The sequence below is a fragment of the Kryptolebias marmoratus genome, linkage group LG19 (genome assembly GCF_001649575.2).
Source record: "Kryptolebias marmoratus isolate JLee-2015 linkage group LG19, ASM164957v2, whole genome shotgun sequence".
NCBI classification, from domain to species: domain Eukaryota; kingdom Metazoa; phylum Chordata; class Actinopteri; order Cyprinodontiformes; family Rivulidae; genus Kryptolebias; species Kryptolebias marmoratus.
Genome location: NC_051448.1, coordinates 12825993 through 12840796, shown reverse-complemented (window position 1 = coordinate 12840796; position 14804 = coordinate 12825993). Strand labels below are relative to the sequence as shown.

General features: G+C 40.3%; 1 protein-coding gene across 1 annotated transcript in view; it reads left to right on the top strand.

Moving 5' to 3' along the window:
- The window catches only part of nbas (NBAS subunit of NRZ tethering complex), a 174465-nt gene that overhangs the window by 28706 nt on the left and 130955 nt on the right, over window positions 1-14804 (top strand). The window contains exons 19-21 of the mRNA XM_017427358.3: window positions 6032-6110; window positions 8683-8787; window positions 10143-10279. Of these exons, the coding sequence (XP_017282847.1) occupies window positions 6032-6110; window positions 8683-8787; window positions 10143-10279 (321 nt within the window). The remainder of the gene's footprint in view (window positions 1-6031; window positions 6111-8682; window positions 8788-10142; window positions 10280-14804) is intronic.

Below are 14804 nucleotides of genomic sequence, written 5' to 3'. Positions count from 1 at the left end.
AGATTCTGTCAGTGCTACTTTTACCCTTGTGTGTCTCCAAGCAGACAGGAGGAGCTGCAGCCACCGCTTCATTTAGTTTCACTCTATTGCAAGCATTTACACAATGACAAATGTTTCCATTTTCTTTGAGGCAAGTCAAAGCTAAATACTCAACAACAGAATTAACAGGTACAGGACTTGCAAATACCTTAAATATCTTGAAGCAATAGTTCAAATCTTTTGAAGCTGGGTTTATTTGAGAAGATGATAGCTGTTTGAATGACCTCAGCTTGCAGAAATAGTTTATTTCGGAACAGATTGACGAGTTTACGGCTAGTCCGAGTCGAGACCAAAGTGTATTGCTGCCATTTCAAAAGCTATTTTCTAAATGTTTACATTGCCATCACGTCTGCATTATGCTGACTGCAGCAGAAATATTTGTGAACGAGTAAAATCATTTTTTCCACGGCCATGGACGATTATGAATCAATTGTTTAAACTATTTTGTCAATGTTAATTATTGACGTATTGTTCAGAAACACAAAAGGTGGAACTCAGAAGTGTGCTCCAGGTTACACTAGAATGGCTACAGCTAGATGCTGCTGCTGTCACGAGTCACACTTGCTAGCAAAGGCTTGCAAGCTGCGAGATGTTCACAGCAAAATTAGCCACAAAAATCTCATTTTATTCCACCACAAGATTGTAGATTTTATGCTAAGAAAGCATTGTAATAAAAAATGACAAGTAAATCCACTCATGTATTCGACAGCAGCAGCTGCAGAGCGTCCAGCAAAATTAAATCCCAGTTGCATTTTGAGTTTTCAGCCACCTTAAAACTCATACACAGAAATTGGTTGCTGCACAGCTTCTTAGATTTTTTTTTTCCTCCCCCTTTTTTAAAAAACTACTGGGAATATTGGAGAAAAACAAAACAAATTAAGTCAGTTTGTCTGTGTTCTGGCATCTAATGCTAAACCAAACAGATGTGCTTGAGGTTTTGTGAAGCTGCAGACTGCAGGAGAGGCTCTGTTTGGCTGGTTAGTAGCTGCTGGAAACGAGCCTTTTTGGCAACCGGAGCCCTGCTTTTGGTTTCTGTTAGGTAGTTAATAAAACCCTATTGGTGTAATTATTTTACATCATGTTGCTCCTTTTTATAAAACCGTTGATTGTTGTTGTGTGTTTATTCACTTGGCTTGGAAGAAAGAGAGAAACATTTGTTGAGTGGGTGGAAAAAAAATCCCCAACTAAAGGGAAACCTGACCCTAACCAGTAGGAGATGGCGGTTTGGCTGATTGTCGCTTTGTGTGTAGAAAGTCTGGCATCAACCGATAGACCAATAAGGATGGATTTTAGTCATAGTGTTTAAGGTGCAGCGAGAGAGGACTTCCAAATTTCTCACTAATAGTTTGATTAGGTGGCACACTAGGGATGAGATCATAAAGTCAGGGATGTTAATGAGGATGAGGGAGAAAAAGACAAAGAAAAACCACTGGTGGAGATTAGTGGGTAATCAGCTGGAGGTAATTTATTCCTTTGTTGTCAAGTGCCCAGAGAAAGACTAATGAAACACCCTTTAGTGATCACTAATCACCTCTCATAAATGCAAATTTACACACGCCTATGTATCCCGCAACACGGTTAATGTGATTTCATGCGCGTTATACACGCACGTGTTGAAGGAACAGAATGTGATGAACGAACGGCGCGCTTCTAAAATGGACGTTCGTGCCGCGTGCAGTGTGCGTACAGGTTTTTCAATCTGGAGTTGCTGGATTGTGGAGGTTCTTGTTTTTCTCACAACAGGTGCTTATAGTAGCTAGTGAACCTTCAGTGTGCATTTGAATGAGGAAGATCATAAAAGGCTGTAATAGTAAGCCTTTGTAATGGCTGCTTTTCATTTCGCTGTTTATTTATTTTTGTCCCTTTGTGATTTTTCTGTGTGGCTCATTCACTGTGTAATAAAACCGAGCCTTATTGCAAACCTGTACTCCAGCGTAGATAAAGAAAAGATGGAGGATAGGAACAGAGTTTTAAGAGGTTGTAAAAGAAATCGATAATTTATAAACATTAAGAAAACCACCATGGCATTAAGCTCTGAGTGAATTTATTTCTTCAAACATGTCCATTTTTCTGCTTTATCTGTCTTTAAGTCAGAGTGTCTTCTAGGCAGCTGACATGTGTCCCCGAAATGTGTTTATGTGTCTGTGCCCCTTCCCCCCCCCCCCCCTCCCGCTCTAATGGATCTAACAATGTTGACTGGAGGCCTGCGGCTGGAGGCTCGAGTCAGATCATAATTCTCTTAATTTCTTTTTAACTACAGTGCCATTACAGAAATGGCTCGGTATCGATCACATCTGCTCGGAGTACGTTGAGGCGTGTGCGCTTTCTGTGGGCCGCGATGCTGCTGTGTGTAAATAAGGACGGCATTTAACTACTGACCGTCACACCGAGTGCATCTTTGATCCTGCTGTGTGTCCGCACCATGAAATAAAATGTAATTACTTTCAGTTTTTGTGGTAAAACGGAGAAGGAAGGAAGCCTTAGACTGATCAATAAAGAGCTACAATGACGTCCTCTGTTTCGGGAGAGAATGAAACCCCCTCAGTTTTTTTTTTTTTGCTGATCTATGTGACATTTCTTTACAAGTTCCATTTAAAGACCTAAATTAATTAATTTCGTATATACATGTCTGTGTGTGTATATTCATATTTGTGTTTGGTTGATTATTTCTTTGTTGGAACACTACTTCTTGGCAATAAATAAATTATATTGTTATTTCCCCTTAAATGTTGCCACATTTATAAGGAAAATGCATTTGTGGGTTGGGCAGCAGAGTTGAGTACGTGGGCTGCTCGCATGAAAAAACTTGCCAAATTTTCTCTGCCAATGCCAAACAGCTCATTCTGCTATTGATTCTTGTTTTGAGCTCCTGAAACCCCTGGTGCTGACAATCAGGTGCCTGGTTTGCATTTGATTTTCTGCACCTGTCAGCATGATCTTCTGCAGTGGTTAGTTAGTGTCAACTCCAAGCATGTCACATTTTATCTGGATAGGGCCCGTGCCATAGGGCAACTTCAAGCTTACAGCAATGAGACAATATAAATAAATAGATAGATGCAAATGTTTTTGACCGGTAAATCCTTTTACTTCCTTTTTAATTAGTCTGCACTCAAATTAAGTTATACGAGAATCACCGAAGTGCTGTTTTAAGCAGAGCTCTGACTGTATTTGATGTACTGCAGCTGGTTTTCTGTTTGTGAGGAAGAGACAGGTGGAAAAACTGTGAAGATGAGAGAGTCTAGTCTGCTTCAAGGTGTTTACGTTCTTATCAGATCAGATTCAGACTTCAGTCGGGAGTCTAATTTCCTGATTTGCTGCAGCATTGAACTTCGGTGTGTGTGCGCGCGCGCCCGGGTGTGTAAAAGAGGGTAATGCAATTTACGCTTTCACTGTGGCAGTCTGTGTGCATTTAAATGATTTGATTTGATTTGATTTTTTTAAATAATGCACGCACACACACCTCGAAGCAGCCGAGGCTCTTTGCATCAGACATGTATGTTATTCTGTATGATGGTCTGGGACAGAGTTTAAGCTGCACACATCACTACAGGTAGGCCGACTGATCAGATTTTTGTCATTTAAAACAAAAACTTCAATCATCCACACCTGAGCAGACCACACTGATTAAAAAATAGGCACATCTGTTGGCAGCACGGTGCTGCTACACCTGACATTATGCCCTTTTCTTTTTCCAAAGTGCTTCCTGCAACGGGGGTCCCTTTCACAGCAGAGGTGCTTTTTTAGTACATCACTATCAGATCAAAGGAGGTTGACTCACGGGGGTGACTTTGGCCCAGTAGTGCCTCTGATTGGATGGCAACCTCCCTATACTACTCCCTGTGTCGCTGAAGTGTCCAAAGACACTGAACCCCCATTGTCCCTGATATGCTTATTGGTGTATAAGAGGGAATAATAAAAGAGCTGTATATGTGTAAAATATATAGCAAAGTATTGGATAAGTGTTTGTGTGAATGGGTAAAGGAGAAACACTGTAAAACACTTTGCAGAACCTGGAAAGGTTAAAAAGGCGCCATTTAACTGTGGACCATAAACCGCTTCCAAGAGATGTCTGGATTGATATTCTCCTAACTTCTTTAAGTACATTTACTTCTGAGAGGGGACAAAGGAATTACCACTTTCTCAAAATGCTGATTTGATTTAATGTGCTTCCCGCTTTAGGCGCCAGCTTAAAGACATTGTAGAGACTCCTAATTCATTTCGGAAGAGGGGAGCGTTTCTGCACTCTTTTTTTACCCTGATTGCTACTGAAGGCATCACCGGCTGACCTTGGCTGCTACGACACCGTCTGTGCTTTTCTTATCTCTTTGCAAGATTTAACTATAATAACTAACTTTTTACTTTTTGTACCTTAATCTTACAAGTTTGAGCCACGGACAACCGACAACCAGCTGTGGTTGAGTGTTAATTACTGAACTTTTGAGCTCTACTCGGAGAGCTAAGAGCTTATTTTTTTTATCCAAGGCTCTGCACCACCTACAAAACATTTTGGCCATCTAAGTGGACATTTCAGACACGCTAGCCATAGCTAAATGCCTAACATTTAGGAACCAGAGGTAAAGGGACCAGGGTTAAATCACTTATCACAAAGTCTAGTAATTTGTAGTGCATTCTAAAATGACTTGCTTCTCTTACCTTTTATGGTTTGTTGCCAGGTTGCCCTTTTACATATACAACAGTGAACTGCAGTGAACATTGTTTACGATTTTTAGTGGAATTTCACTTTATTTTTTAGCAATTTAGGACAATTTGGCTTTATCTGTAATGGTATGGAGGTCATTATCACAATACCGCAATAAAAATGAACCAACAAACCATTGTGTATTGACTGACACTTAATGGTAATTATGTACAAATGGATAAATAACTATTAAAGTAATACATTTTGATATAGACTGGTTTACAGCCATGGTAGAAGCTAGGTGGTTTTTATGGTTTTGGTTTTATTACCAAAAATTAGATTTAACCAAAGTTACAGTGAGATTTCTTCTGACCGGATCTTCTGATTTTCTTTTTTAAATAATTTGAAACTACGATTAAACCATCTTTTAGAATCTAAAGCAGACAACAGAGGCAAAAAGAAAAAGAAAAACTCATCACTTCATCCCTCTTCCTTATCCCTTGGTCAGCCATCTCCTTGTTCAATTTTCTTTTTTTTTTTTTTCTTCTTCTTTGCATCACTCTGAGAAAACAGAGCAAAGTAATTACCACTTGTGCAAGCTCTAAGCCACCGCTCTTTGATGTGCCAGAGGTGGTTTGAGCCGGTGTTAATCTATGTTAGTCTTTGTAGAGGGTCCGCGATAAGACCTGATATCACCCTCCGTAATTGGGGATTAATGATTAAGGCTAGGGATGAGAGGTCAGCTCCCCCCGCTGTTGATCCAGGACAAATTTTTAAAAGGGAGGGAGGTTTGGACATCGCTTCACCTCTTCGATTTGTGAACATGTGTTGAAAAATGCAATAAATGTGTTACTGAAGGGTCAGAGATGACGCCTCGCAGCATATCTACCTCTGGGGCATACCTTGAGTGACTGATTTGTAGATAGATCTTTGGTGTTTATTTACAGGTGTGATTAAATGACATAGAAAATTGATTTGGTCCTTGTGGGATAATCACTCACTTCATTGACGGCTAGTATCCTATACATAACAGCTCAATGGGTTTTTGTGGTCACGAGGAGTTGATTTGTTGTCCTTAGAAAATGATTAGGTTTAGAGGGCACCATGTAGTGTTGTAGTCACCAGTCCATTACATCCCGGTGGACTTCCTGCACAGGGTCAATTTACAGTTCATTTAAAGCTGCTTTATGTGTTCAGGCAGCTGACAGACCAAGGTAGACGTCTGATTTGACTGCAGTAAACGTCTCCTGCCAAGGCCTTGTTTTAGATTTGACGTCTTGTAGTACCTGATGGCATGTAGTTTATTTACGTTTGTGCATATTTATCTGTTTTTGTTTTGTTTTTGTAATTTAGGCTTACTCTGGAGCAGAAAGAACTGTGTCGCAGCCGACTGAAGCTGCTCTCCTACCTGGACCGGCTGGCAACTTACGAGGTAAAGACGACGATGGTCGTTGGAAATCCTGGACTACGTTACCAAAACGGCATAAAACTTTTAAGATGAAAGTGCTTGTTGTGATCCTTTAGATGCAACTGAAACATTTGTGTACGTCACTTGTCTGATCAACAGACCCTGCAAACAAAACTTCTGCTCATTTAAATCTTCATTAGCTTCATTAAATGATGTCAGATTGCTTTAGAGCAAAAAGTGCTAAGAATTCATTGTTACAGTGAACTTTTCTTCCAGAGATAAAACAGATGAATTAATTTAGAGTTTTTTTGAGGCTACAAATATGACTAAAGATACATTGGTTGTAGTTGTTTGGGCTGATTTCAATATTTGGATAGCTCCAACCCACTGATTGTGATTTTGGCAGATTTTGATTTGCCAAAGTAACAAACAAAGATGTGTAATCTGTCAGTGCTCAGTATATATTTTGGATGAGTCTCAGCGACTACCATATCCAATATAAGCTCAAAGACCTGTAAAAATGACTGAGCTATAGCTATAGCCACCCAGACAGACAAAGACGGGCAATTACATGATTGTCGCCATAATTTCATGGCGACAGGTCAAAATTACAATTAACAGCATGTATTTTTTAACTTTTTTTTGGGTTGAAAAGAATTTTTGACTGTATTTATAAAAATGTCTTCATGGTAAAAAAAACAAACAAACCAAAAAACCTGCTTCTTTTGTCTAAAACAGCATTAGATTACTTGGCTTTTTCACTGGAAATCGACAAATAATGTCCGTCAGATTATTGGTCAGAGGTATTTATACATTTAAACTCATCTGAAAAAGTATTGCAGTATATTTAATTTACACAGCTCGTGATTTATCTTTTTTCCCGCCTTAAAACATAAAAGTGCATTCCATTGCTGAATAATAAGACTTCAAATTAAAGGAAATTGCAGCAGTGCCCAATATAGGGGTTTAAAAAATAACAAAAAAGCAACAACATACACAGTAAATTATGGTTCGCTACTGTATTTAGAAAAGTTAATGAGTTAAATCTTTGTTTACATTTGTCCCCTGGTTACCAATTACTGCATAAGTCACACACAGTAAGATGGATTTGAATTTGCCACTGTTTAATTGGCACCCGGAACAATAGGGAGAAATCTTAGTCTCGTTATCGTGGTTAAAACTCTTTCTAAGCGAGATTTTATTGATTCAGCTTGCAGCCAATAAACAAGGAGTCTGAATGCATGTTTTCCAGACTCGTCTTATTTTGAAAAACGTATGAATCCTGCCTGCGTCTGTAGGCCTTCACGGGAAGGAGAATGCTTTTCCTGTACTATTAATTACAATTAAAATCCCATTAGGTGAAAGGTTCCTAAATGCCTCTCATATTTTAACTTGTGTTTATGCGAGACACAAACAGCTTTAATGTTGTTCTTAAGCGTTCTTTATTGCTTAGTTTTCCCACCAGCAAACTAATGCTTTCTCCTCTCATATTCAATCCTTACAAAGCACAGCGGCTTTTCTCATCTTCCAGCTACAGATACTTTCTCTTAACTGCACTAATCTCTTTAGAAATATAGAAAGCCTAAAGAAGATATCTACGTGAATGAGTTCTTAAGTCTGTGAATAGAAGAATGGAGTATGCGGTAACCAGTTGAGGGGGAAGATATTTCCTTTTCGAACACATACATTACTGACAGACCGACAAAATAAGCACTTCAGCGCGGCATAGATTTGTGCTTAAAGTGGAACTTGACACTCACAGCTAAGTGTTAAAAAAAAAAAAAAAGAGGATTTCATATTCACTGTGAGAAATGTTAACATGCGCGCACTTTTCAACCGCAACAAATCACGAACGAACGGGGCCTCGCTTCTCCTCCCGTGCAGGAGAGATGAGATTTTTACCCTGCTAGATATTCACCTCAGCCAGAGTGACGTCTCTTACTTCACTCGGACATTGTCATGGTAACTGCAGCGCTCGTCGGATTCCTTTTGCCCCAACCCATTTTCTCTGGCTGTCTATGAATATGATATTAGGGTTTTTATCATCCCGACTTGGGCTGGCTGTATCTGCATGCGACCCATTCAAAGGCTATCCATCAGAGACACGCTTCCTGACACACTCTGTAACACACACACTTACACTCTGGCATAAAGGATGCTACAGAGATTTTATACCCACAGATAAATCCCCCCCCTTAGCCAAAGGCCAGAACAACAAATGTTCCCTCCTGACATATGCACACACACATTCATAACTTCCTAAGATGGTTCGAACTAAAATGACAAGACAGCTGTAAGCCAGAAAGTTAAATAGCGTCTTTGTTGACTTTGACTTAGTGTATTGCTTTGCTGTCTCATCTTCTTCGTGTTTTCTCTCTCTCTCTCTCTCTCTCTCTCTCTCTCTCTCTCTCTCTCTCTCTCTGTATCTCATCTTTAGTTGGAATTTCACTCGCAACATTTATTCTGGAAAGATAACCCCTCTCTGCTTCCCGAATTTGTTTTCATGAACCAAAGATGCGTTTCATTTTTCTCAATTTGTCTTGTCTCCCGCTCTGCTTTTTTCCTCCTCCTCCTCCTTCCTCTGTAAACTTTCCAGGAGATACTCGGTGGTCCTCACGCAGCCGAGCAGAAATATGATGCGGAGTTCTTTAAGACGTTCCGAAGTCAAAATATCGTCTTGTCAGCAAGAAACTACGCCAGGGTAACGGCACCTTCTCACTGCCTTCTGAATGTCTCATTAAAGTCTCGCTCTAATGATGTCTTCATTTTAGCCGCGTCCATCACCATGTCGGGGCCGGTGATACAGCTGCACTCAGGGGTTTACATACACTCATCATTTGCATGAATGCCGTATTAATTTGGGGCTTTTAATAATTTACTTGAGCCATTCTTTTTCCAGGGTGAAATGATTACGCAACGTATGTCTAATGATTTTTCAAAACAAGAACTGGACTCAAAGGTTTAAATTTGTTATGGATTTTCTTTAATACACACAGGGTCAAAATTATCCATACAGACTCTTGTATGTCTTTGCCAGTATGAAAAGGATTGTTTGACAGCACATATTGAACTGACCAATACTCAGAACAACGGGGAAAGCCCAAGGAACTCAGTGAAGATTTAAGGAGGAGTAGAAATTAGTCTGGGTGTTCAGGAACAGCTCAGGAACCACCATGGCTCAGTCCTGCCTCGAACTGGACACTGCTGGAACACCAGTGTCACTGTCCACAGTGAGTTTTACATCGGCACGGACTGAGGGGGTGCAGACCAAGATAGAAGCCCCCATCCGATCTCCTTAAGCTGGACCGAAGTTTGGAGCTGCCCACATGGACGAGACTTCTAGAGAAAAGTTTTAGGATCAGACAAGACAAAAAAAATTGAGGCTTTTGGCGACAGTGACGACCTGCGGGGCTGCTTCGCTGCCAGTGGAAGTGGTGCATTGCTCAAAGTGGATGAAATAACGAAGGAGGAGCATTGGCCTTCATTAAGCCTCGACCTCAACCCTGTTGAAAATTTGCGGGCTATGTTAAAAGCCAAGAAACCAACCAGTTTAAATAAACTCTACCAATTCTGCCAAGAAGAGTGGTCAAACAGCCAGGCAGAATTATGCCAGGAGCTTGTCGATGGCTGCAAAAAGCCTGCGATCGAGATGAAACTTGCTAAGGGACATTTAACCAAATATTAGTGGTGGTGGGGGGTCGTGTATATATTTGACCCTGTTGGAATAATTTGGACCCTGTGTGGATTGGAGAAACTCTACAATAAATTTAAACCCAGTTCTTGCTTTTTAAAAATGAGTGAAGTTGCATGTCGTATAATAATTCCACCCTGGAAAAAGAACGGTTCAAATACATAATTTAAAACCCAGAGTTAATGACATTCATAACGTCACCATGACGAGTGGATGTAAACTTCTGATGGCTACTATATGTGATGAATAAGTTTATATATTCAGCTTTCTTTAAAGTGTTTTGTTTACTGTTTTAAATCATTCCCATATGTGCTCTGTGTGCAACATGAATTAAACATTTTGTCACATGCCTTGTTTGCCTGCAGGAGAGTAACGTGCAAGCTCTGGATATTCTGTTCACATATCATGGAGGAGAACTCCTTCAGCATCGGCTGGCTATCCTCTATAACTTCCCAGAAACCACCTCTCCACACGAGTACTCCACCTTACTGCCTGAAGCTCGGTGAGACTCACACACACACACACACACACACACACACACACACACACACACACACACACACATTAAGAGATGGAAACATTTTAAACCATCTTCCCCAAAAAAGGAACCGAGTGCTGACATTTACCCTGTTCTGGAGCCAGAACAGTCAGGGGTTTCTGATGAGTTACACTTTAAAAGTTAATCTCTGATACGTGCACAGACACTTATGTTTGCAGTTGGCTTTAAATGCATTTGATGAAGTTTCCCCATTTTTATTTTGTAAAGTGGAAAAAGTGTTTTTTTTTTCTGTTATTTGTGTCATTAATAACAGCAACCCCCCAAAAACATAACAAAAAAGTGCAACAACTTTTTCTGCTAAGTTGTTAGCTGGTACAATATTAAAAAAAAAATGTACTTTATAAATGTACCACTTTTAAAATTAGTGCTACGAAGTACATTTTGTGAAGAATTAAACCTATTTAAGGCAGATAATTTGACAATAAGGCCAAATGATGGAGATGAAGCAGCAAAACCCTTTTTTCCAGGTTGAAATTGTTTTTTTGCTTTCTTGTTCTTTTTAACTTTATGAATTGCAGCCATTTTAAATGTAGTTATCTGGCTTTTTCCATCACTTTTAAAACACACGGTCTATGTTTGTTATGCATAAGCATTGCCTGCAACCTCCAAGAGAAATGTTTGCCATGTCGTCGTAATTCCTTCTGCTCTTGGGTTAGTCATTATCGAAATGATCTGCTAAACACCAACAGAAATGGCCACTTCCATTTGCCTGTTTTTTGAGATTGTGGCTTCCTTGCTAATTTTCCCCTGCTGAGTAAATTCGCCTCATTGTTTAACGATTCACCGAACTGAGAAGTGATCAGTGTAACTCAAAGCAGAGATAAAAAATGATGCCTTCTGTTACTGAGAGGGCAGACTCGATTAGAGGTCGTATTTGAGTCACCGTGAGTCAGTAAATAGAAGAAAACCCCAGAAAATGTTTCCCAACTGCACGCTGACCTGAATATATGGTCCCTAATGGATTTTGGCGTAATGACTCCTCCTCGGGTGGTAATCACTGCTGCAAGACAGAGACGAGCAATTTGGCGTCATAAATAGTCCCATTAACAAAAATAAAATTAATGTAAACGGAATAAGGTTGAAACAAACAGAAATTATCCACTTCTCTTCGCTAATTTATATTGTGAACACTGACATATTTGCATCTCTTCAAGGACACGTGTTTCCTGATGTGTAGGAATGCACATTTACACCTCTGTGGAACGCAGAGCTCTCACAGCTCAAATTAAAAGCGCCTAAAACTGGAATAACACCTCTGTTAGAGTTCCTGTCCCCAAGGTCGTTCTCACAACCTCCTCTTCTCGCCTTCACACCAGAGGAATCTCTCTGCCGGGCTCGTAAAGCAAAGGCACACACACACGCACACACACACAGCTGCACATGTGTACACACAAGAAGAAAATGACATATCTGCCACCTATACATTTACATGGAAACACTGAACACCTTCAGATTCAGCAATACTTGACGCAACAGTCCCAGTTGTCGGCTTGTTTTTTTCCTCGTTTTCAATTTGCGGAACATTTTTGCTCTGAGATCTGAAGGTCGCAGAAGGAGGGTGGGTGTCAGGGAAGCACAGATGATGGTGCGGGGTTATAAGGTGGAAGAAATCATTTCTTACCCTTTTATGCTTCAGCTATAGAGGTGCCAGATTGGATTTACTGACGAGCGCAGCCATATTGTTTTTTTTTTTTTTTTGCCTTCTTCAACACATCTGTACATGTCTGCTCATATTTTTTATTTGATTTTCCTCCACATTTCATGTTTTTTTTTTTTTTTTTTTCCTGCTCTTGTTGAATGTATTCAGACGCTCCATATCTGAATAAGAAACATTTATTATCAGCCTCCGCCGAAGGCAAAGCAGTAATAATGTTTTTTTTGCTCCTTTGTGTGCGCGTGTGTTCAAGTGTGCGTCTTAAATATCGTGAAGCACTGTATGGATTTAAATGAAACTCTCAGAATGTAATCACTGTATTTGCACCTACAACTGATTAACTTCTGAAGTCAACCCAACTCAAGGTGGCCGCCACAGCCTTCTGACCTTAGGAAACCCGAAAAAAAACTCAGTCCAGTTTACAGATATTGAGCTCAGATTCGGGGCGGTCGTAACTGATCATCCTCCCCAACACATACTCAGAGCACTACACATTGCACATTGTTTTTGGCTAAAACTTTGGCATTAACTATTGGTGTCAACCCTGTATGTCTGTTAGGAAAATATATCATGAACTACTGGACATATTTTATTGAAACTCTCAAAAAAGAATAATTGGGTGTACATCTTCAACTTTTGGGGTCAACCCAAGTCAATATGGCTGCCACAGTTAATTGACATTAGCCAACCTAGTTACGTTTACAGATATTGAGCTAAAATTAGATGTAGTAGTAGCTGAGAATCATCAACATCACATACTTTGATCGCAACACATCTTTGCTTAATATTTTGCTGTTAATTTCTGTTTGTTCACAAATATCCCATGAACCATTGGATAGATTTTAATGAAACTCTCAGAAAGTAATCACTGGATGCACCTCTACAGCTTATTAATATTTTGACTCTACCCAATTCAAGATGGCCCCCCACAGCTAATGAACCTTAGCTAACACGGCTACAGCTCAGCCACTTTTACAAATATCAAGTGAAGTTTGGTGTGGTTCACAATATTGCACGAGATTGCACGTAACGTCAAGGTTTGGCCAAAATGGCTACAACTCTGTCCCTCTTCTCGGCTTGAAAGGCTGCAGGTGTCATGCATTCCTTCATGAAATGCTAGGTCTTTATTATGCAAAAGGGGAAGGTCTTCTACAATCGGGTCTTCTCCTACATGTAAGAGTCGTTGTCCCTTTGGTTTCCATCCAGCACATTTCTCTGCAGCCCCCCTTTTTATTAGCCATGTCTGAGTTTGGATGGAGGTCAGGCGGTTGTAGCTCTGCAGTGAGCATCCATCATGGAGCTGCCGCTGTGGGGCAGTTTCCCATTTCCCCAGCTTGTGAGCACCAACTGCTGCTCCTCCAGCTCTCACTCCCACACTGCAGCAGACGGAGCCCGCTCGCACCATCTGTCCCGAGCTCGCTCTATATACTGACGTCTTGCTTGACTGGAAGTCGTGGTGGTGATAGGGGTGGGGGAATGCAGCTTTTCCCAGTAATATTGATCAGGTCTGCGCGGGGACTTGTAAGGCTCGAAGCGTGGAGAGGGGTTGTGTTTTTGTTGGAAACTTTGCCTGTAGCTTGAAAAGAGGTTGGCCCAGTGGAAACAAAAAAAAAAAAAAAGTTAGCTCCAGCTTTGCATTTTCATTTCACTCCTGCTCCTGTGCCTTTCAGGAGATCAGGGGTTTGAGGCACAGAATAATTTATTTCTCCTATCAATATCTGAACTCTCACGCCAATATTTGCTCTTCACTCTCTAACACTGCTGTCTTAAATGAAGACTGAAAATCAGGTAGGAAGGGGAAGATGGTACACACACAAAAAAAAACCAGATAGAAAGTAGTTGACTTTGTCCAGGATTATCAGTTCCTCTTCTGCAAATGCCCAAATCTACACATTAATGAATGGCAATATGCAGCAGTTTTGCTAGAAATGTCCTTTTTTTTTTGCAAGTTGACATGAATCACAGCTGATGCTTTCTTCTCATGTATTTTGTGATTGGAAAGAATTTATGGCTGCACTCATAAAACTGCTGCAGCACTCAGCCTTTAACTGCACCAAAGCTATAGATAATTTGTGGCTCTCGCTATCTCTTGGAGTTTACAGCCAGAGTACATATTTTTCTGTCCACAGACGAATAGATAACAAAAAGAAATGCTCTTTTATTCACCACGGTCTGTCTCACCATGGGTGCATGGATTTATATATACATTTTAGTGTTTGGGACTCATTAGCATCAAAGCACAGGGTTATATTCTGCAGGTTCGTCTCTGCTTTGTTCACACAGAGAAAGAGTCCAGGAAAAAGTAACGCTGCATTTCTTTTACTTCGAATGTCAGAATTTAAATATGGGAACGACGTCACACCCAACTAGTTGCAAGTCAGAAAACCAGTGGGATTTGCTAATTGTTGTGCTCAGTATTTAGACACACAAAGTATTTCTCTGTATCTTTATGCACTCAAACACTTCAGGGACATGCTTACTGATGGCGGTAGTATAGTTCCATCTCTGCCGCTGATTTAATTGGTTACAAAACAACAACAGTGAAAATAAATTGCTTATTATCACAGCTATCCAATATGACTGCACAATGCAGCCATATTGGATTTGGAGGTCAGGAATCTTTTTCCAGGCTGGAATTCTGACTTCGAGGGGCATTTCAGTCGAATTGTCCAACTTGGAAATTTTCTCTTCAGAGTACAAAAAATAGGCCGTACCTTTTGAGCTCAACGCCAACAAATTATTCAGAAAATAAACATTTTTGCTATTTCAAACCAGACATTTTATTGTTGCGATTTTCCCTTTTATGCTGGGTTG